The 24,983-nt window shown below is 43.2% G+C and overlaps 1 protein-coding gene across 1 annotated transcript in view; it reads left to right on the top strand.

Moving 5' to 3' along the window:
- ipo9 (importin 9) overlaps positions 1-23,292 on the top strand; it is a 68,993-nt gene extending 45,701 nt beyond the window's left edge. The window contains exons 15-24 of the mRNA XM_078420784.1: positions 3,766-3,992; positions 4,460-4,608; positions 4,700-4,828; positions 5,150-5,425; positions 6,683-6,849; positions 11,471-11,604; positions 13,261-13,383; positions 13,557-13,679; positions 14,988-15,064; positions 18,085-23,292. Of these exons, the coding sequence (XP_078276910.1) occupies positions 3,766-3,992; positions 4,460-4,608; positions 4,700-4,828; positions 5,150-5,425; positions 6,683-6,849; positions 11,471-11,604; positions 13,261-13,383; positions 13,557-13,679; positions 14,988-15,064; positions 18,085-18,195 (1,516 nt within the window). The 3' untranslated portion in view covers positions 18,196-23,292. The remainder of the gene's footprint in view (positions 1-3,765; positions 3,993-4,459; positions 4,609-4,699; positions 4,829-5,149; positions 5,426-6,682; positions 6,850-11,470; positions 11,605-13,260; positions 13,384-13,556; positions 13,680-14,987; positions 15,065-18,084) is intronic.
- The last annotated feature ends 1,691 nt before the right edge of the window (positions 23,293-24,983 follow it).

The raw sequence follows: 24,983 nt of genomic DNA, 5'->3' as shown, positions 1-24,983 counted from the left end.
TTCCAGAGAAGCCTACCGTGCGGATGCTTGTGAAATCCATGTATACAACATCTACAGCTCTGCCTCATCGACCTTTTTGGTCACATCTTCAAAAAACTGATTTGTGAGACATGACCTCCCACGTACAAAACCATGCTGATTATCCCTAATCAGTCCTTGTCCATCCAAATGCTTGTATAACCTATCTCTCAGAATACTTTGATTCCTGAGAGGTCCCACTCTCTAGTTACCCTTTTCCCCCTTATGAATTTATAAAATCTTTTGGGTTTGTCCTTGATGCTACCCGCCAGAGCTATCTCCTGGCCCCTTTTTGCACTTCTGATCTTCTTTTTTAGTTTACTCCTTGGCTCCCGAAACTCCTCCAGAGATGCACTTGATCCCAGCTGCCTATACCTGTCCAATGCATCCTTGTTTTTGACCAATGCCTCAATTTCCCTCATCAGCCAAGCCTGCTTTGCCCTTCACTAACAGGGACTTACAGGATTTTGTCAGCACACTTTTAAAAACAAACCACCTGGCCGATGTTCTTTTCCCCTCAAATAATCTGCTTCAGTCAACTTGAGCGAGACCTTCTCTCATACCTTCAAAGTTGGCCTTACCCCAGTTGAGCATTTTAACATGTGGGCCCTCTCTGTCCCTATCCATAACTATCTTAAACCTAATCAAACTGTGGTCACTAGTCCCAAAAGGCTCCTCCACAAACACTTCATTAACCTGCCCTTCCCAATTTTTAAACCAATATGTAGAAGAACCGACTAGAGGACAGGCCATCATACACTGGGTTTTGTGTAATGAGGAAGGATTGTTTAGCTACCTTGTTGTTCAAAGCCCCTTGGGCAATGGTGACCATAATATGGTGGAATTCTGCACTAGGATGGAAAGTGACATGGTTAATTCAGAGACTAGAGACCTGAACCTAAAGATAGGCGACTTTGAAGGTGTGAGATGGGAATTGGCTAGGCAATTGGCAAATAATACTTAAAGGGTTGATGGTGGTGATGCAACGGCAAAGATTTAAAGACTGCATGGATGAACTCCAAAAATTGTTCATCCCTGTCTGGCGAAAAAATGAAGCAGGGCGGCACGGTAGCGCAGCGGTAGAGTTGCTGCTTTACAGCGAATGCAGCGCCGGAGACTCAGGTTCGATCCTGACTACGGGTGCTGCACTGTAAGGAGTTTGTACGTTCTCCCCGTGACCTGCGTGGGTTTACTCCGAGATCTTCGGTTTCCTCCCACACTCCAAAGACGTACAGGTATGTAGGTTAATTGGCTGGGTAAGTGTAAAAATTGGCCCTAGTGGGTGTAGGATAGTGTTAATGTACGGGGATCGCTGGGCGGCACGGACTTGGAGGGCCGAATAGGCCTGTTTCCGGCTGTATAGATATGATATGATATGGAAGGCGGCGGGTCAACCGTAGCTAACGAGGGAAATGAAGGATAGTGTTAAACCCAAGGAAAAGGCATATAAATTGGCCAGAGGAAGTAGCAAACCGGAGGACTGGGAGAAATTTAGAACTCAAAAGAGGAGAACAAAGGGGTTAATTAATTAAGAGGGGAAAAAGAGCATGAAAGAAAGCTTGCGGGGAATATAAAAACTGACCCTAAAAGCTTTAGATATGTAAAAAGGAAAAGATTAGTGAAGACAAATGTAGGTCCCTTACGATCAGAGACATGGGAAACAAAGAAATGGCAGAACAGTTAAACGAGTACTTTGGTTCTGTCTTAACTAAGGAAGACACAAACAATCTCCTAGAAATACTAGTGGACCGAGCGAGGATCTCGTGGGAGGGAGGAACTGAAGGGAATCCACATTAGTCAGGAAATGGTGTTAGGTAAACTGTTGGGACTGAAGGGAGATAAATCCCCAGGGTCTGATGGTCTGCATCCCAGAGTATTCAAGGAGGTGGCCCAAGAAATACATGGATGCATTGGTGATCATTTTCCAATGTTCTCTTGACTCTGGATCAGTTCCTGTGGACTGGAGGGTAGCTAATGTAACCCCACCTTTTAAGAAAGGAGGGGGAGAGAAAAGGAGAAATTATAGACCAGTTAGCCGTACATCGGTAGTGGGGAAGATGCTTTAGTTGGTTGTTAAAAATGTTATAGCAGTGCATTTGGAAAGCAGTGACAGGATCGGTCAAAGTCAGCATGAATTTATGAAGCAGAAATCATGCTTGACTAATCTTCTGGAATTTTTTGAGGATGTAACAAGTAGAATGGATAAGGGAGAGCAATTGGATGTGGTATATGCATATCTGGACGTTCAAAAGGCCTTTGACAAGGTCCCACACAAGAGATTAGTGTGCAAAATTAGAGCTCGGTATCAGGGGTAGAGTATTAACATAGATAGGGAACTGGTTGGCAGACAGGAAGCAAATAGGAGGAATTAGCAGGTCCTTTTCAGAATGACAGGCAGTGACTAGTGGGGTGCCGCAAGGCTTGGTGCTGTTATGTACAATATGCATTAACGATTTAGGCGAGGGAATTAAATGTGACACCTCCAAGTTTGCGGATGACTCAAAGCTGGCTGGCCGTGTGAGCTGCGATGAGGATGCTATGAGACTGCAAGGTGACTTGATAGGTTGGGTGAGTGGGCAGATGCATAGCAGATGCAGTATAATGTGGATAAATGTGAGATGATCCACTTTGGTGGCAAGAACTGGAAGGCAGATTATTATCTGAATGGTGTCGGATTGGGAAAAGGGGAGGTGCAACGAGACCTGGGTGTGCTTGTACATCAGTCACTGAAAGTAAGCACGGTACAGCAGGCAGTGAAGAAAGCTTATGGGATGTTGGCCTTCATTGCGAGACGATTTTGAGTTTAGGAGCAAGGAGGTCCTACTGCACTTGTACAGGGCCCTGGTTGAGACTGCACCTGGAGTATTGTGTGCAATTTTGGTCTCCTAATTTGAGGAAGGACATTATTGCTATTGAGGGAGTGCAACTGTTTCTATTTCATACGGTTGTATTATCACTAAAATTAAACTTTAAAATACTTATTTAGGTCCATGTCCTATTGTTCCATTTTGATAATTGTAACTCATTTTATTAATTAACTTTTTTTCATTTTTTAAATATTTATGGGAAGAGGGCTTTCAACCCCTTGAGTTTCTTTTACTACTATGGAGTCGGTACATAAACTTGCTCATTGTGCTCTTTATCTCGATATCTTGTGTCAAAACACATTTTAATCAGCATATATATTTCTCAGCCTTTAATAAGCCTTAAAAATTGAGATCCAGAATAGTTTTCCCAAAACTGCATCCCAGCGTATATTTTCATCCCTGAATATATTTGCTTTATACATTTGCTTTGTCTTCTGTCTTTAACCAACTTCCAATCCAAGTCACTGGTTACTTCCAATTCATCCTCTTTTTTCTGCTGATAATATTTTATGAATATTTATCATTCACCAACATCCACAGATGTTTCCCAATGCCTCATTTCATTCAGTGCATCAAAAAAAAGTTGGTGAATTGGACATGACCAGCCCAAGAGATGTATTGACTGTTAAGTGCTCAGTTAACATGGAAACAGAAGCCTGAGATTCATAACATTTATTCTGTAGTTTCATTATTGTGTACTTTATTATACATATTTGAGTAGTCAGGTTCTGAGTAATGGGTGGAATTGTTTTTTAATAGATGCATACTTAAGGTACTGGTCTCCATCCAGTGTTATGTAAACTTGTTATATAAATAGTCTATTGTTAAGCAAACAAATGTAGTAGTATAGTCTAATATGTCTGTCTTTCCTTTCCCTCAGGTACTGTGACCAGTTAAAAATTTCAGATTGTACACGAGTATTACAGCCCTTCCTACCCAACATCCTGGATGGTTTGATTCAACTTGCTACTCAATTCAGTTCCGAGGTGCTCACCCTAGTCATGGAGACGTTGTGTGTTGTTTGCACCGTGGATCCTGCCTTCACGACCAGTGTGGAAAATAAAGTCTGTCCTCTTACCATTGCAATCTTCCTCAAGTACAGTAATGGTATGTAGGTCAAAGGCAAATCCAATCTTATGCAGCAAAATCTATCTGTTATTGGACAGTGTAGTGGATTAAGATTTCAGACTTTCAGCATGGAAAATTCAAATTTGTGTTCGTGTTAGTGTGATGCCTATTAAAATCCATCTTCAAAATAAAATTGAAGTAGGAGTTGAACCCCTGGGAACTGGATGGGAGGTGATTATTTTTTGTGTGAATTCCTCAGTTGCATTGTGTTGGTAAGATATTCATTCTATATCGAACACATTATTTGGTGCGGTGAGTGAACCTTAACTGCTGAAATGTATGTAGTCTATGAATAAAGATTTCCAAATGTTTTGCATAGCCAGTGCTGGCAATAATATTCCATTGCTCCACTATCAGTTGGCCATTAACAGATTTAACCAGAATTAATTTGCAAGGTGTATATGAGTGATTTTCTTTAATTGTATTTGTTCACTTCGAATATCCAGATCCAGTGGTCGCATCTCTGGCACAAGATATTTTCAAGGAGCTTGCACAGATCGAAGATTGTCAAGGTCCCATGCAGATGAGGTTAATTCCAACTCTTGTCAGCATCATGCACGCTCCATCTGATAAAATACCATCAGGACTCTGCGCAGTGAGTAGTCCACACAAATTTGTTATTATGTTGATTGAATGCTCCCAGCAAGTGAACTTGGATTGACATTAGTTTCTCTGACCACTTGCAGACTGCTATTGACATACTGACAACTGTAGTGAGAAACACCAAGGTGCCGCTGTCAGAGGTGCTGATCTGTCAGGCATTCCCCGTTGTGGCTCAATGTACTCTGCACACGGATGACAACGCAACCATGCAGGTAGACAGTTGGACATTAATTTAGTGTTGTGCACTTTGACAGTGGGGGTGATTTACTATTGAATCAAAACATAAAAACTGGAGCATTAGCATTGGTTTGGGTTTGAACTAGAGCAATGGAGAGGGTGGAGATGTTTAGGATTGCATACGTAGGGTGATGCAGTGAGAGTAGTTTTAAGATTTATGCAGGGTAAACTTAGTGCAGATTTGATATGCGATTACATGCTCCTATAATATATTCACTGGAAAAATTAGTTAATGTTGTAGATGAGTCAGTGTAATGAAATCTGCCCATCTAAAATGGAACTCTGTTCTTTTACAGAATGGTGGCGAGTGTCTGCGGGCCTATGTGGCTGTAGCAATGGAGCAAATAGCACAGTGGCACGATGAGCAGGGTCATAATGGACTCTGGTATGTCATGCAAGTGGTTAGCCAACTACTAGACCCCCGCACCTCGGAGTATACTGCAGCATTTGTGGGGCGGCTGGTTTCCACTCTCATCACAAAGGCTGGGTCACAGTTGGGCGAGAACCTCGACCAGATACTGCGAGCAATTCTCAGCAAAATGCAGCAAGCAGAGACACTCAGTGTAATGCAGGTGGGAACAGGAACTCTAAAAGATTTGGTGAAGTGTGTTTCTGAGGTGGGACGGGAGGTAGACGCGCTACGGAAGGGTGAAGCACGTTGGAAGGGTGGTGTGGCTCAGGAGGCTGAAGAGCACAAAGGTTTATCTGAGAGAATATGTGATGCATGCAAAGACATGCACAGGGTATGTGAAGGACATGATGCAGTGGTATATATTTCTGCAGTTGGCGTGAATGAAAATATGGGGTCATGAAACAGACTTCTTTCCCTGAGGCTCCGTCTTTGGAACACACTTGATCAAACCAAAATAGCATCAGGCTTTGACTATATTTAAGACAGAGGGAGATGAATGCTGGATAAGGAAGGTGACAAAAGTAAGGGCAGGTGGAGAAGAATTCAGATTTGAATTTGGAATCAGATCTTTTTACATTATAGGTTAGAGGACCTAAATGGCCTACTCCAGTTAATTGGTAGATTCATAGGCTATATTTGTCGAATGTAACTTTCAGTAGATTTCTGGCTATAGAAGGTTGGTTTTAAAAAATCTTTATTTTTCCCTCTCTCTAAAATCCAAAATGATCTCCTTTAATGTCACGTTTCTCACAAGGCATAATGAAATGCAATTCCTTTTGAGCAAACCTTCTCAAAATAATGGGCAGGCATCGTCCTTGTGTCCGACAGTCAGTGTTTGTTGATGGACTCATTAATCGGATGTTCTATCCCCATTTTTGAGCCCAACTTCAATATTTAAATTCTTCTAGCTTGTCTCAATATCTTGAATGGTTGATGTGGTTCAAAACTGGTTTTTAACCGGGAAAAGGATCAAACCAGATTTTAACACAAATCTGAGGATATGGGTTTGAGTGCTTCACTTGGAGATAGAGTAATCTCTTCAGTTGGAGCTGTACGTTTCTGGTGCTTTCACTACAGAGTGTTGTGGAAATATCAGCAATGTATGCGAGGTTAAAATAATGTCAGAGGTTATGGGGAGAAGGCAGGAGAATGGGTTAGGAGGGAGAGATAGATCAGCATCGATTGAATGGTGGAGTAAACGTGATGGGCCGAATGGCCTAATTCCACTCTTATTCCTTATGACGTTATAATGGCTATTTGGTCAACAAGGAAATTGTGAAACACTAGTGGGAGAGTGGAGATGGTGGATTTGGCATAATATCTAACATTAGAGGAAATACAAGGCCTACTCCTGTGTGTTCTTTTTTTTTCTTTCCATGCCCTTCAATGAAGATGCTCATTGTTCTTCTTTCTCTAGTCTCTGATTATGGTGTTTGCACACCTTGTTCACAATCAGTTGGAGCCACTGCTGGAGTTTCTCTGCAGTCTTCCTGGACCCACTGGCAAACCTGCACTGGAGTTCGTTATGTCAGAGTGGACTAGTCGGCAACCTCTCTTCTATGGACAGTACGAGGGCAAAGTCAGGTGTGCTATCAGTTCTGCTTATGGATAGCTTGGCAAATACAGCTGACCTTTGGGAGGTAGCTATGTCTTGGTGATTTGGGGAAGTGTGCAGAATGATGCAAGAGTGACAATAATGGAGACAAACTCCAACTAGTAAAGAAAAGTGTACTTTATGTGCTTCAACAGCAAGAACTCTTGGAAGTAAAGAAAGAAAGCCTGGCATCTGTACTGATCAACAAAATTGTAGCCCTAGAAAGAAATGATGCCATTGAGGTTTCCAAAGACCATTGACTATATGGCTTTGTAAAGATACAAAAGGGAATGTTATGCCTATTGGGCGTGCATTAGGCCACCAAATGGTGGAAAGGCGGGGAGGATATTTCCAGAAACGGTTTTAGAACTTTAGTTTTCTGATGATGAAGGGCTAGGCTGGGATGGTAACAGTATAGAGGGAAAGTTGAGAAAGCAGTCATGAAATGTGCACATTAACTTTATTGATTACTAGATCAAGTGGACCTGTTGGGCCAAAACCTCTGCTGCATTGGTGCAGTTCCTCCTCTCCCTCCCTCCTCCCGCCTTTCCCCTCCTCCCTCCCTCCCTCCCTCCCTCCCCAGGAGATGGATTTAAACTTTAAAATGTGAATAACTTAAAAAATATAACATCAATTGCAATGAAACTTCTTCCATTAGCACCAAAGGGGTGACGGTGAGTAAAGTGGGTCTAAAATTGTCGCGCTATCGTGTACCGTTTTGGCTGTAGTTCAGGAACAAACAAACGAGAGTTTTAGTATAGGGATTCCATTTCCGATTCCATTTCCACCATTTGCCTGATAAGGAAGGAAACTATCCTGGCAGGACCCTTCTTTCATGGCAGGATCCTTCTTTCGACTGATTGTGCAGTGGGTGTCAGTATAGAGAATATTGCATTCCTATAATGTGGTAAGGAATGTAAAGGTTTTCCTCATCTTGTTTTGGGAAATAAAGTTTGAAGAGGTATCAATGGAAGAGCGTAGTGCAAACAGAATGCTAGGAGAATTACTGAAGTTAGGATGAGACCATATCTGAAAATATTCAACTGCGGATGCAATGAATTTCAGTGGGTTGTATATGGGGTTGGCCCAAGTGAGTATAGAGAATATTGCATTCCTATAACGTGGTAAGGAATGTAAAGGTTTTCCTGATTAATGAAAGATTAAAATATGCAGTTAAAACAAGGGTTTATTATAAATAAAGAAACACTGCTGGAGTAACTTTGCGGGTTAGGCGGCAGCATCTCTGGAGTACACGGGTCGGTGATGTTTCGTGGCAGGACCCTTCTTTCGACTGATTGTGGTGTGGGGGGGGGGAGAAAGCTGGATGAGACATGGGGTTAGAATGAAGCCTGGTGAGTGATGGGTAAATAGAGGTGGCAGATGCAGGGTGATTGGCAGATGGTTAGACAAAGGGCAGCGATGAAAAGAGAAAAGGATAGTGACAGAAAAGGAGTAGTGTTAATGTATAAATAATAAAAAAGTGGCGAATGGGTCCAAAAGTACAGGCCTAAAGGGAGCAGAGGAGTCTTCCATGAAACTGGAAAATTAATTCTGACATTTGTGGTCGGGGTCCTTCGTGAAGTTGATGGAATAAGCTTGTTCTGTATCTCGACTGAGCATGCGCAGGTCATAGGTCACAAGGGCTAAAGATTCTCGCCGGCTGATCTGCATGTAAACAAAACTTCGTTTCATCCGTACTTTCCAGTTTTGCTTCGTAGAGGTAAGAAAATACTGCTATAAAAAATATTAATATAAAAAATATTAATATAAAATATATTAATATAAAATATATTAATATAAAATATATTAATATAAAATATTTTAAATTTAAAATATTAATTAATATAAAATAATAATATTTAAAATTAATATGGTTAATTTGTACAAACCTATGACGATTTTGTAGGTTTTATTGCTTTATGCTTCGGTGGATGAGCAAGATCGTTACAATTTTCCTTTGCATTGTAACTGATACCAGAGCTGTTCCTCAAGCACAATGCAAAAGAAAAACAAACGTTTGAGTGAATGAATTGCTGCTTTGTGCGGCCGGTGGCTACAGTCCGGAATGTCAATGGATGACCCAGAGCTGCCAACCATTACATTTTTGCTGTATTATGTTTTTTTGAGATAATTACGGCAGTATGATTTTTCTTAGTAAAGTACGTTTTTTAAAAATTCTGATCGTATGTCCACGTATTTGGGGATCGCTCGCAAGGGCAAAGTGCGTGACGCACGGAGTCGCTCAGGCCGTCTGGAGGACATGGCAGCCTACAGCATACGCTACCAATACATTCCACGGGTACATTCTTACCTTTAAAAAGTTGCCAAAAGGCCAATTTTGTGTGTTGTAAAAATGAGGAAGCTGGAGGATCTGGCGGAGTAAGAGGAACCGGGAGAAGGGCTGCAAGCCCGCGGAAGCAAGAAGCAGCTGGGAAGACGTCTGGCCAGCCGGCGGGAGAAGGGGAAACGCGGCCGGGAAGGGAAGCAGAAGAGCAAGGCAGAGAAGCAGAGTGCCGCCGACTGGGGGGAGAAGAGGAGGAGGAAATGATGGGGTTGAGCGAGCAGGGAAAGGAGCAGTGGGAAGAACCCGAGCCGAGGGGCCTGGAGGGTGTGCAGCAGCAGAAGCAGCGAGTGTTGGAGGTTAGCGACCTGCCTGAGGGCGAAGGGCCCAGGGAGGAAAGGCTCGACGGCCTTGGAGAAGGAGGCGGTGGAAGAGGAGGAGGAGCGGAGTGTCAAGCCTGAAGAGGAAGAGGACCGGGGAGAGGCCGATCGGCAGCGGACGCCGAGCAGCAGCAGAGCGACACCCGACAGGTATATGCCCACCTGTCCCGGGGACCACTCTCACGGCAGCACTGGCTGTGAGGATTGAGCCTGTCAGGTGCCGCTCCTTCAGGTTACAGGTGTTGCAATCGGAAATGCGCAGCGGGGGTGTGATCGAGGGAACAAGACCCAGACAACCGGCCACAGGGAGCCAGCATTAGTGAACACACCCTCTGCTGGCACCGCCATCCCCGAGAGCAGAATAGGGATGAAGAGGAGCGAGTTTTATGCAGAATGAGGGTGAGTTTATGCAGCGCCCATGTCTACTCTGGGCCGTGGCACAAATGACATGGCCTGGGGTGGGAGGGAGCTCTGTAACCTGCAGTGAAGCACCAAGAGTGGGGATTTTTTGACGTGTAAGAAGGAGTTGTAGACGCTGGTTTACACTGAAGATAGACACAAAATGCTGGAGTAACTCAGCGGGAAAGGCAACATCTCCGGAGAGAAGTAATGGCTGAAGTTTCAGGTTGAGACCCTGTAGAGTGATGGGTGATATTATAGGGAGGGTTTGGTCAGACAAACTGCTCTGCTGGATGCTGACCTCTGCAGTTGTCTAATCGCTGCACGAACAGCAGCTTCAAGTTTACTGTGGTCATCCATTGACTACCGCCCGCACAAAGCAGCAATTCATTCACTCAAACGTTCTTTTTCTTTTGCATTGTGCTAGAGGAGCAGCTCCGGTACAAGTTACAATGCAAAAGAAAATCGTAACGATCTCGCTCACTCACCGAAGCATAAAGCAATAAAACCTACAAAATCATAGCAGTTTTGTTCAAATTAACCATAAATACACCTAATTAATATTTTTAAAATCAGTATTTTCTTACCTCTATGAAGCAAAACTGGAAAATACGGATGAAACACAGGTCTGTATACACGCAGCAGATCAGCCAGCGAGAATGTTTAGCTCTTGCGACATATGATCCTCCAACCTCATCCATTGTATCCGCTGTTCCAGATGTCAACTTCTCTACATCGGCGAGACCAAACGCAGGCTCGGCGATCGTTTCGCTCAACACTTTCGCTCAGTCCGCCTTAACCAACCTGATCTCCCGGTGGCTCAGCACTTCAACAACTCCTCCCACTCCCAGTGTGATCTTTCTGTCATGGGCCTCCTCCATTGTCATAGTGAGGCCCACAGCAAATTGGAGGAATAGCATCTCATATTTCACTTGGGCAGCTTACACCTCAGCGGTATGAACATTGATTTCTCTAACCTCAGATAGTTCCTCTGTCCCTCTCTTTCCCCTCCCCCTTCCCAGTTCTTCCACTGACTTCCTGTCTCCATCTACATCCTATCTTTGGCCCGCCCCCTCCCATGACATCAGCCTGAAGAAGGGTCTCGATGCGAAACGTCACCCATTCCTTCTCTCTTGAGATGCTACCTGACCCGCTGTTACTCCAGCATTTTGTGATACCTATGATCTGTGCATGCTCAGTCGAGATACCAAACTCGCTTATAGAAGGGATATCGCTGATCGAAAGGGGTGAGGCAAGAACTTGTATCTGATCTGGAAGTGTTAAATGGTAGACAGTGGAGATTTTATTACTGTAACTCTAGTGCAGGATCGTTTGCCAGCCGATATAGAGAGATGCTCATTGTGTCTAACCTGCAAATGGTTGCAACCACACTGTTCCTGAAATGGAACCCCAGTCCAATTGTTAACCTGGAGCAGTCCAAACGTCAGAGGAAATCCTGTATTAGGACTTTGGCTGTGTCATATTATTCTTGAATGGCTTTAACACCATGTTTCAAAGTTGATCATGACCCAGATTGTGTTTACCCCACAGCACTGTAGCGATGTGCAAGCTCCTGCAGCATGGTATTAACACAGATGACAAGCGACTACAGGATATCATGGTGAAGGGGGAAGAAGTGTTCAATGCTGATGAGGGAATACGAACTCGCTCCAAAGCAGCAAAAAGTAAGAACGTTGAAATTTCACATCAGGTTTTTGAAGGCCACAAACCAACTTTTACAGTTTATCTCTTTATTAATGGCCACAACACTGGAGGAGATTTGCCAGGGTTTTGTCTGGGGTTTCTCTTGTGAGGAGATCGGATAGACTGGGTTTGTTTGGTGGAGTGAAGGTGCCTGAGGCTGATCTGAATGAGATACACAAAAGTCAGGAGGCATTGGTAAGATACATAGTGTGAAACATTTTCCTCTTGTGCCGATGAACAAAAGGGAAGTAGATTTAGAGATTTGAAGATTAATTTTTTCAGCAAGAGGATGGTTGAAATCTGGATAACACTGCCTGAGGTAGGCACTCCAACGGCATTAAGTAGTATTTAGATGACCATTTGAAATGCAAAGGCCAAGAAAGCTATGGGCCAAATGCTTGGAAATGGTATTAGTTTCGAAAGCTACTTGATGGCTGGCACGAATGTGGTTGACTGAAGGGCCTGTTTCTGTGCTGTATGACTTTGATTTTTTTGTACTACAGTCTCTATTTATAAACTGTGATGTTGTTTTAAGTATTGGGCTTAAAATATGAGGAGAAACTGCTTATAAAGTGGAAAACTTTGAGAGAAAATGCAGATGGGTACTGGAATACGGAAAGTACAAAATAATGCAAAACATAATTCTCCAAACGCACAAAAGCAGCAGAACATTTAACTCTTAAACTAACACATCGGGAAATAAAATGACAGGAGCATCTAGGGGCTAGTGGAATCAAGGGATATGGGGAGAAGGCAGGCACGGGTTATTGATTAGGGACGATCAGCCATGATCACAATGACTGGCAGTGCTGGCTCGCAGGGCCGAATGGCCTCCTCCTGCACTATCTTCTATGTTTCATCAATTCATTTACTTTGGTAGAACAAATAGAAAAACGATTTAAGTAACAAACTTTTGCTCAGAGGGACGTACTGGTTCATGAAATTGAAATGGAGACAAAAGAAACTGCGGATGCTGGTTTACAAAAAAACAGTGCTAGGGTATCTGGTATCTGTGTTTGAAGATGATAAGTTGAGACACAAAAGGGTCACAGATGGGGATGTCATACAAATAGGTTTAAAGTATGGGATCGGATCGGTTGTGCCTTTTTTGAATGACACCAGGTAAACCAGTCTGCCCAACAGGTTCAGAAAACTGTGCATTGAGTTGTTTGGATCTGGAATTCATCATTAAAGCAGGCGGCGGCTTCAATAACTGTTGATAGGAAGTAGCATAGAGACCTATACAGGGAATATTATTTGGACAATGTCAAAAGAATAGTGTGAGTCACTAGCTAGTTGGCTCTTTCATAGTGCTGTGGCTTATGATTAATGAAAAAGAACCAGGAGGAAACGAGATGGAGGACTATCTTCGCACAATGATTGGGAGGAAGTAAGTAGGGACTCTTTGGGCTGGGAGTGTGGTTGTTCGACCTTCAGTTTGTTAGTAAATCTGCTCTTGTTCCTGGGGTCCTTGTATACCATGATGAGACCCAAATGCAGTTTAAAGCAAGGAAATTTATCAAGCATTTTTGTCAATTTTCTTCCAATGCAGTGGTATTCTTTACTTGCACCTCAAATTATGTTCCTAGTTCTGCTCATTATAACATCCATTTTACATGTTCTGTTGGATTCAATAGATCCGGAACGATGGACAAATATTCCTCTACTGGTTAAACTCTTCAAGTTGGTGATTGGTGAACTCTCCAGTGTAATGGAAGCAAATATCTCCCGGCAATCCAATACAGCTGAATGGAATCAAGGTAGCTTGGGCATAATTGTCGTCTCCTCCTTTTTCATGTTCCATTTCCATTCCCCCTCTCTCTGGCCCACCGCCATCAATTTAACAATTTGGGTATCCTTCCGCACTGTCTGCATTACCCCCATCCTTCAGCTCTGCCCTGGAGGCTGATGGCCCTTTATCTTGCGTATTTAGATGAAACAAACGACATGTGGGAGGACCAAGATGACAATGATGAAGATGATGATGATGATGATGAAGGACTAGCTGGACAGTTGTTATCAGATCTGCTCAATACAGGGGGAAGCGTTAGATATGGTAAGATGCTCTGTAATAATTTTCACTCATTTCTGATTCATTGAGTTTTGTTATTGTATAGTTTGTGTTTTACTTTTTATCTATTCTACAGTAAATCAATGGTATTCCACCAGTCAACAAAGTCATGCTGTTCTGGTCATTACCTCAACTCCACATTCCCAACTTTAGTTCTGCAAAAGACTCTGTTTACATCTTCATTTGAGAAGAAACTTCCAAAGAATGCAAAGGGACCCAGTCTTAAAATGGGTGAAGTCTTATTTTTAAATACTAACCCCCTGGATTTAGATTCTTCCACTAGAGGGAACATCATGCAGGTAAAAAAAGAGGAGGAGGTTGCTTTTTGATTGCAAAGGATGTTCTTGTGGGGCTCATCCAGTGAGGCTACATGGGTAGAACTTTGACACAGGAAGGAAGTGATCACTGTGGGAATGTATCATGGTCCTCCCAATAGCCAATGAAAATTATCTGACACATACTGCATTCTAGTTTTCATATAGCAGAACATTTTCATTGTAACCAGACGGTCTTTGACTGATCCAGTCTATTTCCAGCCAGAGTCATAAGGTCATAAAGAATAGTAGAATTAAGCCATTCAGCCCATCAAGTCTACTCCGCCATTCAATCATCTCCCTCCTAACCCCATTCTCCTGCCTTCTCCCCATACCTCTGATACCTGTACTAATCAGGAAACTAATCAAGCAAACTTCACATTTTCACAAATATGCATATATTCAGGTTGTTTCAAGTAAATTAAAATGGATGTACGTATTTGATAAAAGCTTCCCTCGCACAGGTTTGTTAAAAATGGTGGATTTTATTTAATGGTTACATTTGTTAGACAATTTTCATAATGATTGATGCTCAGTAAAACTTCAATAATCTGCTATTGAACCATTTGAAAATCTTGATTGTTTGACCTTCCTATCCCTGGGGCTTTCCCCATTCCCATGGGGCTTTCCCCATTCCCATGGGGCTTTCCCCATTCCCATGGGGCTTTCCCCATTCCCATGGGGCTCTCTCCCTCCTGCTGGAACTCTCCCTCTCCCCATACCGCCAGGGCTCCGTCCACCCACACCCCTCCACCCCACCCCTCTCACTCGCTGTGTTAATTGGTAGATTTATCCCCCAACTGCGTTACAACTTAAAAAGTGAACTGAAAGGATATTGAAATATTAATACAAAATAACATTCAATAGTCTTGGAAGTCTGCTGATTTGCTGAGCACGCCAGATTTAAGGAGTTGTGCTGTGTTCTCAAATTAACTGGAACTTGGGTTCAGTTACTAACATCAGATGATGTTTTCAACAGATGATGATTATTACGATGATGATGGTGAAGATGACCCAGACACGCTGAAGGATCCCTTGTATCAAGTTGATTTGCAGGTGATTAGGAATCTCTGAAATAGTTGAGAGTGAATGTTTAATTTCGATGTTTGCCCAGCAGAAATGTTATTCCACAATAATTAGCAGACTAGATTTTTTTCAAATTACAATTTCTCACGTGGAGAAATTTGAGGAGCTTTCCTTTGACTGGAGACACAATAATGAGGATAGCAGAGCCAAATCTGACAGTCATTGGGGAAATCAGTATTCTGGAGCAGTGCCTATCAGAAGATAATGGAAGTAAACTGGCAAAATCTGCTACTGGTTAAAATGGCAGCCAAGGTGTCTGAACAAATATTAAATTTTTATGCCCCAAGGAGACAAATGTGCCTATGTTCGAGAAGTGTCATGGATTGTCAGAGAGAAAGAGAGAGAGAGTTATACAATTGTAAATGGTAAACGGCATAAAACGGTCTCAAGAAGGGTCTCGACCCGAAACGTCACCCATTCCTTCTCTCCAGAGATGCTGCCTGTCCCACTGAGTTACTCCAGCTTTTTCTGTCTATCTTCAGCATAAAACTGAAGGAGGGGATAAAATGTTTATCAAATGTTTTAGTGAAGGAGTTGGGAACAATCTCAGCCCTTCAATGTAAATGAAATTAAAGACATGGCACTGTGTTTAGTGACCAACATCTGCATTTACAATTCACTGGTACCTTGCAGAGTCCTCAGGATGCATTCCCAGGATTGGTAATGGTAATACAATCAGTACTGAAAGGGGTTGTTGTACATAACCACTGTGTTTGCTTTTCTGGGTAACTCTCTGCCCTTCTGATCTCTTCTGGTCCCTCTGCCCTTCGGCTCCAATGTGTTCTCGGGCTGGTGTGGCATTTGCCCTCCCTGCTGAGATCCTTTCATGAATCACTACCTCTTGTTCTCCAGAGGAATCAGTTTTGGAGAATTGCTGGCCTAACTGACACAGATCATTTGATTGGTTTCTCCAGCATAGGTAAATACTTAATATTCAGCACATGGGCGTTGTCTGCGAAAAGAGAAAAGGTTTTCATGTTGGGTCGAAGATTGGAAGGTACTTTGTTCAGGTCTGGGACCTGAAATGTTAACTCTTTCTGTTTACACAGATACAGCCTGAAATCCTGTGTGTTTCCAGCATTGTCCCCTTTTTATTTCAGATTTCCAGCAGTAAGTGTTGGGAGTTGTTACAGTCTTCCCTGCTGCTAGATCTAATGAGGGGATCTCCATTAAAGTTGCGTCAGACTGTTCTGAAACAGGCCCTTCACACCAATTCATCCATGCCGATCAAGATGTCCCATCTAAGCTAGTCCCATTTGCCTGTGTTTGACCCACATTCCTCTAAACCTTTTCTATCTATGTACCTATCCAAATATATTTTATCTGTCTCAACTACATACTCTGGCAGTGGATTCTATATACCAACCAACTTCTGAGTAAAAATGTTGCTCCTCAGGTTCCTATTAAATCTTGCCCCTCTCACCTTAAACCTATGTCTTCTGGATCTTGATTCTCCTACCCTTCTAAAAGACTGTGCATTCACCCTGTCTAATCCCCTCATGATTTTATACACCTCCATATTATCCTGCGCTCCAGAGAATAAAGTCCTAGCCTGCCCAACCGTTCCCTATGGTGCAGCCCCTCAAGTCCTGGCAACATCCTTTTAAATGTTCTCTGCTCTTTCGAGCTTAATTATATCCTTCCGATAGCAGGGTGACCAAAATTGAACACCCTGCTGCAAATCCGGCCTCACCAATGTCACGTACAACTATAACATAATGTTCCAACTTCTATACTCAATACCCTGACTGATGAAGGTCAGTGCACCAAAAGCATTCTTGCCCACCCTATATCTGTGGTGCTACTTGCAGTGAACTATGTACCTATACTAGATTCCTCTGCTCAACAATACTCCCCATGGCCTTACTATTCACTGTGAAGGTTGCTCCCTGTTTTGTCCTCTGAAAATTAAATCCCTGGCACTTATCTGTATTAAAGTCCATTAGGCATTCTTCAGCTCATTTGCCCAGCTGAACAAGATCTGGCTGTAATTTTTGACAGCCTTATTCACTATGTACGATACCACTTATTTTAGTGTCGTCTGCAAACTTGCTATTCATGCCTTATACGTTCTTATCCAAATAGATTATATAAAGTTCAAACAGCAATAGGCCCACCACAGATCCCTGAGGAACGCTACTAATCGCAAATCTGCATCTACATAGGAGTTTCCATAATAATTTCTAAAAGTCTGATGTACACACAAGTTCATTCCTACAAACAGAAAAACTACCCCCGCCCCCCACATGCCCACTTTTAGTAGTTCTTACCAGTCTTGCGTGCATCTTGGTACAATACTCTTGAGATATGCTTACTATATCATGTGATTTGTGTATTTTACGATTTGTGGACAAAATCGACTATATAGAACTAGAAATGAAATCCGTTTGTCATCCTGAGAAGGCTTCAACAGCACAGAAATGAGTCCATCTGCCCACCTTGTATGTGCTGACTAACATGCGCCCATTCACACTAATCCTATTTTTATTTCCCTCATCCCACTTTCTCATTAACTCCTCTTCCCCACCTCCCCCGATTCTACCACTCACACCACACATTGAGCAATTTACAGTGACCAGTTAACCTACTGAACCTGCATCTGATAGGAATGTGAAAGGGAACAGGTGCAGCTGGTGAACCCCATGTGGCCCTATGTTCAAACTCCACACTGACAGAGGTCAGCATTGAACCCAGGTTGGTTGGAGCTGAGAGGCGATGGCTCTTCTATCAGCTGTTCCACATGCTTGTGGTTGGATCACAATTGGAGCACCTCTGCCACTTGTCATCAGAATTTTTCATGCAGCAAATAATAACTTTGCTACAGTAATTTCTAGGTGCAGAATGGAATGTGGGGGCTGGTGTTTGCCATGATTTATGTGGAACGTCCAAAGTAGTAAATGCTCTTTGAGTGCGTGCGCGCGTTTTCATATATATAATAATATATATATATACATGTACACGAACACACTCATTCTGTCTTTTAATTTCAGGCTTATCTAACAGATTACCTCCGGCAGTTTGCGCAACAGCCCTGCTACACACCGTTTTCTGATCACCTTAACGAGAAAGAGAAGAGAGTTTTACGCTCGATAGGCATTTAAGACGAACTGGAAGAGATGCAATTTTCCCATGTCTGCCACGTTGATGACTGACACCAAACTCGGTCATCTTATGAAAGTTCCTACTGTGCAGTTGCTCATTGTATGGGGAGAAAAGATCAGATTTCATCGTAGCCTTTCTTTCATTATGACTCCAAGCAATTGAGCTTCAAAGGCTTAAGAAGGATTAGTTTAATTTACTGAAACACACAGGCCTTTGGGAGTTTCTGCAGCTGTGCTGTGGGGGACTGGACGAAACCTGTGCCGTAAAGTTCTGCAACCTCTCTTGTCTTTGTAAAGTTCTGTCATGGCTCAGTACTATTATATTGGAACATGTGGGGTCATGGGAGCAGGCCTGGTCCAACTCTCCTTTTGTTACAGAACACAAATATTGAGCTGTGTGATGCACTTAAAGAAGTAGAATGAAAATTGAAGCTTTTGCAAAACATTTTGTTTTCCAATTGTTCTGGTATACGGTCTGAGCTATCCTCCCCGACAGTCACTCCTGTTCTGAGGGTGTATATGGAGCTGTGTCTAAGGCATTTCCTGGCAAGTTTTGAGAGATTACAGCTGGGTTAGCTGTGGGATGAGAGCTGCTGTTGTCCAGAATACCGGTTTGTCCGGTTTACATTAAGGGAGGAGATATAAAATAAAACCTGAAGAGGAGTTTAGTGGAAATAAATTATGAGACAGGGTCCAGTAGGAGAGGGGAGGCCGTGTCGGAGTAAGAGCTGAAAGATTAGAAGTAGGTACGGAGGATGAGGCTGTGTGTTCGAACGTGGGGTTGGCTTGTTGCCGTGTATGGGTGGGGAATGTAAGATCATGTGGAGGCAATAAATGTAAAACTGAGAGATAGAGGTGGAAACAGGATTAGATGTGGATGAAAATAGGGGCAATGGGAAAAGACGGATGGGGAAGTTGGCTTGAATGTTTATGTACTATGGTCTAGCTTTATCTGCATCCATGGGACTATTTTGTATTTTTTTGTAATTCTTATGTGATGGATGTTAAACCTAAGGCGTTGAGGACTTCGCTCGTGCAATCATCCAACCCTCGCTGAAATGAAATGAGTATCTCTCACCCAATTCCTGATTAACAGGGGATGTACTGGAACTGGTGGTTTCAGTACATTGTAAACTTGTCGAGTACCTCCTGAGGCACAATTGGAAAGCAGTATGCGTATTCAAGTAGTCTTAGAAGTATTCTCCTCGATGAACCTGGTGCCTACGTTTTAACCTTGATACAGCCTTTTCTGGATGTGACTGCATTAAAAGTCCCAACTAACTAACTGTGCCTGTGTTGCTAAATGCTTCTGTTTGTAACCAAAAGGAAACAGAGCAGCCAGATTTGTGCAAGGAGTTTATTGATTGTTGGGATAGACTAACGGATAGTTTGTTTGCCATCTATAGAAAACTGCTCAACTTATTGACGTCACAAAAACACCTAGAAGAAGCAATGAGTCACTTGTCACCTCAAGCCCATACCGACTTTGAATAAAACTGGCTGATTTTCAATTTCATGTTCCCTTGAATATCTTACATCCTTGATTCCCTCTCAATCCCTGTCTTCTCAGCCACTTCTTCTTAAGACTAGGAATAGAAGAAAAAGAATTGAGACCATCCAGTCACTGAGGGTACCTGCAAGTGCAGACAGATGATGGCTCTGCTGAGGCAGTCCGTTTGTGGATTTTGGGGAGGAGATAGAAGCAGGCAGTGCATGGCTGGGGAATGATAATGTTAGAGGCTGTGGAGGGGAGATCGTCAGATGCTGAGATCAGAAACAGTCTGGTAGATGATGGCCTGATATTCATCTGTGGGGTCATAGTCAAGAGGGTAGGTATGAGGTGACTGAGAGCTGAAGTCTGACCTCGGCATGGTAGAGATCAGCCTGCCAGACTACAACAGCACCTATCCTGTCGGACGCTTCAATAACAATGTTGGGATTGTTGCTGAGAGTGCGGACGGCTGTGTGTTGAACGGGGGAGGTTGTAGAATGTTGTTGGGGAAGCAGAGAATGTCTTTGTACATCAGTCACTGAAAGTAAGCATGCATGTACAGCAGGCAGTGAAGAAAGCAAATGACATGTTGGCCTTCATAGCGAGAGGATTTGAATAAAGGAGCAAGGAGGTCCGACTGCAGTTGTACAGGGCCCTGATGAGACCACACCTGTAACATTGTGCACAGTTCTGCTCTCCTAATTTGAGGACGGACATTCTTGCTATGGAGGGAGTGCAGCATAGGTTCACCAGGTTAATTCCCGGGATGGCAGGACTGACATGAAAGAATGGGTTGACTGGGCTTATATTCACTGGAATTTAGAAGGATGAGAGGCGATCTTATAGAAACAAAATTCTGAAGGGATTGGACAGGCTAGATGCAGGAAAATCATTCCCCATGTTGGGCGAGTCCAGAACCAGGGGTCACAGTTTAAGAAGAATGGGTAGGCCATTTAGGAATGAGATGAGGAAAAACATCTTCACCCAGTGAGTTGTGAATCAGTGGAATTCTCTGCCACAGAAGGCAGTGGAGACCAATTCTTTGGATATTTTCAAGATAGAGTTAGATTTAGCTGTTAGGGCTAAAATTAATCAAGAGATATGGGGGGAAAAGCAGGAAAAGGCTAATGATCTTGGATGATCAGCCATGATCATATTGAATGGTGGTGCTGGCCAAATTACCTACCCCTGCGCCTGTTTTCTATGTAAGTCAAGACAGTTGGAATAAAAAGGTCCAGAGAGTGGAGAAGGGCAGTAGGAGGAAGAACGTTGGAGATGGGAGAAGGGGTTGTCAAAGGGAGTTGAGGGCTTCTTTCCAGAGAAAAAGACCTGGAGACAAGCGACGGAAGCAAAACTACATAATGACGGGTCTGGAAATTGAGGTAAGGCCTCTGATGACTTCAGCATTCGAAAGAGGTCAGGATTTTTGCAGACCCTGAAATTGCAGAATTCAATGTTCATCCCATTGAGTTATAGGGTAACCAAGTGGAAAATGAGGTACTGTTTTTCCAGTTTGTGAGTGGCGTACACCTAGCAGTGAAGGAGGCAGAGGACAGAAAGGTTGGTAGGTAAAGGGGAATTAAAATAGCTTCCTCCAGTAGGCTCCAGCAGAGAGAGTGCATGTGTTTATTGAATTGGTTGCCTGATCTACGCTTGGTTTTGCCGTAGAGGAGGCCACAACGGGAGCAGAATGCAACAGACAAGGTTGGAGGATGTGCAACGAAACCTCCGTCTCGCTGGAAATGGTGTTGGGGTCTCTGAATTAAGATGAGGGAGGAGGTGTAGGGATAGGTGTTGCATCTCCTGCAACTGCAGGAGAAAGTGCCTGGGGAGGGGAAGGGCTCAGTAGATCCATAAATAGAACCTGCTTGCCGAAGCAGACGTCAGTGACTGCAGGTTGTTTAATGTTCTCCACGTGACCTGCGTGGGTTTTCTCCGAGATCTTCGGTTTCCTCCCACACTCCAAAGACGTACAGGTATGTAGGTTAATTGACTGGGTAAATGTAAAAATTGTCCCTAGTGTGTGTAGGATAGTGTTAATGTGCGGGGATCGCTGGGCGGCACGGACTTGGTGGGCCGAAAAGGCCTGTTTCCGCGCTGTATCTGAAATATGAAAAATGTCTGAAGGATCAGAGGTGAATCAGGAAATGATTATGTAATTCAGCAAATGGCATGGGTCTGGGACTCTTGTTCTGAGGAAGCTCCTTTTATCTGAGGATGACTGGCAAGATAAATGTCAGACCAGTAAGGGGGTCTTGGGTCCTGAGGCTGGTGCCTATTTGAGTACTGTCCTCTTTTGAGCAATCATTGGCTGGGATGCTCATAGTTGGTGTGGATGTTGCTCTTCTTTAAAGAGGTTTTGAGAATACGCGTGGCGTGTCCTCCAACCACTTGGTAAACTTGCGAGGATGGAGCTTGGAGTAGTGTCCATAAAGTCAAGTTGTACAATTTGGCTTGCAATTTTCACGTGTAACATGGCCCTCTGCAGGGACAGATTTGCCTGTGAGATGACACTTGTTGGTTTCAGTGCTTTGAGGTATGTTGTAAGCAGTCCATGCCTGAGAAGCATGTGGGACAGCAGGGATCACTAAAGGTGCCTTTCAAGATATGGGAAGTGGTCCTTATTTTATAGGGTCTCGTCGTGGACCAAGTAGGGTGCCTCAAGGGTGTAGGAAGGAACTGCAGATGCTGGTTTAAATTGAAGTTTAGATTAGGTGCCTCAAGTGTTGTGGTTTATATCAACGATTTGGATGAGAATGTGCAAGGCATGATTAGTTTGCAGATGGCACTAAAGTGGGTAATATTGTATGCAGCGACGATGGTTCTCAAGAATTGCAGCAATATCTTGATCAGCTGGGCAAGTGGGCGGAGGAATGATTGAAGGAGGTTAATGCAGATAAGTGCAAGGTGTATTTTGGGAAGTCAAACCAGGGCAGGACTTTTGCTGTGAATAGTAAGGCCCTGAAAAGTGTTTTGGAGCACAGGGATCTAGGAGTGAAGGTATATAGTTTCCTGAAAATTGCATAATTGTTAGAAACGGTAGTCAAGAAGGCTTTGGCTACATTGAGCTTTATCAGTCAGGGTATTGAGTATAGAAGTTGGGATGTTATGTTGAATTTGCACAAGGTAGTACTTAATCTCACAGCAATAGCATCCTTGTCAATTGCCAGCTACTCATTTAGTACATTTTTCAAAGGTATTTTCACCGCCTCAGAATTCCTGATACGTGAACACCAGGTAAACTAGAGTTTAATGTACATCATGATGGGTATGAATACAGACTGCATCACTTAAGCAGTTTGTGAGGTGCTTCTCTTCATTAGGGTGGCACAGCAGTGGAGTTGCTGCCTTGCAGCACCGGAAACCCAGGTTCGATCCCGATTACGGGTCCTGTTTGTACGTTCTCCCCGTGACCGTGTGGGTTTTCTCCAAGATCTTCGGTTTCCTCCCACACTCCAAAGACATACAGGTTTGTCGGTTAATTGGCGCGGTAAATGTAAAAACTATCCCTTGTGTGTAGGATAGCATTAATATGCGGGAATCGCTGGTCGGCACGGACTCGGTGGGCTGAGGAGCCTGTTTCCACGCTGTATCTCTAAACTAAAATAAAAGACTAAGACAGCACTGTTGAAAATGATATACAATGTTGGTTGTGTTCTTACTCAGAATATACAGAGCACTTCCTTCTTGTAGCCATGAAGAAAGCATAGTTGAATGTCAGAAATGGCATCACTCATAATATTCCTAGCTTCCAACTAATCAAATAATTTGTAGTTTGGTGAACTGAGAGATTCACATATGCAGTAATCCTGCTTCAGTTGAGAAATGTTAGCACTTTGCAAGATGTTGCTGTTCTAGTCCCTGAAAGTCAGGATTTTGGCATTTACCACCAGTGAGAACTGAAGGCTTCTTTACTGCCAGTTTTTCTCAATGTTTGAATCTCCCTCAAAATGAAGCAGAATCTGTGAGATATTCTTAGTATCTTCCTTTTATATCAAGAATAATACGGCATCCTTTAAACTCTTCATCATAAAGGACGATGTTGCTTTGGTCAGGACATTCCAAATGTGGTATATAGTACTCCACTCTTCTGGAAGTTTATTTCAAAGTGTCAACACCATCTCAAAATGCATGATGATAACTGCTGCTGAATGAGTATAGGTGGCGGACCACAGATAATGGTTGTAGGCTTGCCTTGCATTTGGTGATGTGGATGAAGGGCCGCCTCTAAACAGTGTGGTGTAAACTGCTAGTGGTGAACCAGCAATAGTTAACTAAAGTAATGATGGACACTAAATGCAAAAATGCATCCATAAGAGCTTAGCATCTAGGGTGGCCTTAATCAGTGGGCCTGAGCATACCCTCCCGGTGTGGTCAGGTATTGCCACTGCTGGAACCACTGTGGTTGGGTAATTCTTAAAGAAGTTTTATTTTTTTTAATGATATGGATGTGGTTACAATGTTAAGAATAAATGCAATAGTTGTAAATACATTACCTTTTCTCTTTGTCCAGTCAACCCATATAACATGGAATGGTATAGCACAGACTCTATGGCCCATTGACCATGAGGCCAATCTAAACTTGTCCCGTCTGTCTGCTCATGAGCTACGTCCCTCCATTGCCTGCCTGTTCATGTGTCTGTCTAAATGTCTATTAAACATTCCTGTCAGATCTGCTTCCATCATCTCCTCTGGCTGAGGGTTCCAATTACTTACTACTCTGCAAAAAACCTGCTTCAAAAAGCTCTTTAATCTTTCCTTCTCTGACCTTTAACCTATGCCCTCTGGTGTATGACATTAAACTTCATCTGCTACTTATCTGCCCAAATCAGCTGATCAACATCCTGCTGTATTCCTTGACAATCTTTCCAGCTATCTGCAACTGCACCAATTTGCATGTTACCTGCAAAGTTACTAATTAGATCACATACATTTTGCAAATTATGAATAAATATCACAAGAAGGTCTCACTCACCACTGCTCTTTGAGGAACACCAATGGTCACCAACTTCCAATCAGTGCCGAGGCCGTTAGTAGTCAGTCAGAAAAGTGCATAACTCCAAGCTCGTCAGGAAGGCAGGATAGAAGTGCACCTGGATTGGTTGATCAATTAACGTAGAAGTTTGGTAAATTGGCCAATTAAGCAATTGAGTGACTGATATAAGCAAGACTGGCACAAGGGGTGCAGCCCTGTTGAGGGAAGTGCCCTGTGAGAAAAGTGCGAGTCTTTGGCTGCGAGTCTTTGGCTGCGAGGAGGCTGAGGTGAGAAGGTTACGCTTGTTTTTTAGCCTGAATT

Source organism: Rhinoraja longicauda, chromosome 24 (genome assembly GCF_053455715.1).
Source record: "Rhinoraja longicauda isolate Sanriku21f chromosome 24, sRhiLon1.1, whole genome shotgun sequence".
Lineage (NCBI taxonomy): Eukaryota > Metazoa > Chordata > Chondrichthyes > Rajiformes > Arhynchobatidae > Rhinoraja > Rhinoraja longicauda.
The sequence above is the reverse complement of the archived record's forward strand: the minus strand, read 5'-3'. Positions and strand labels throughout refer to the sequence as shown.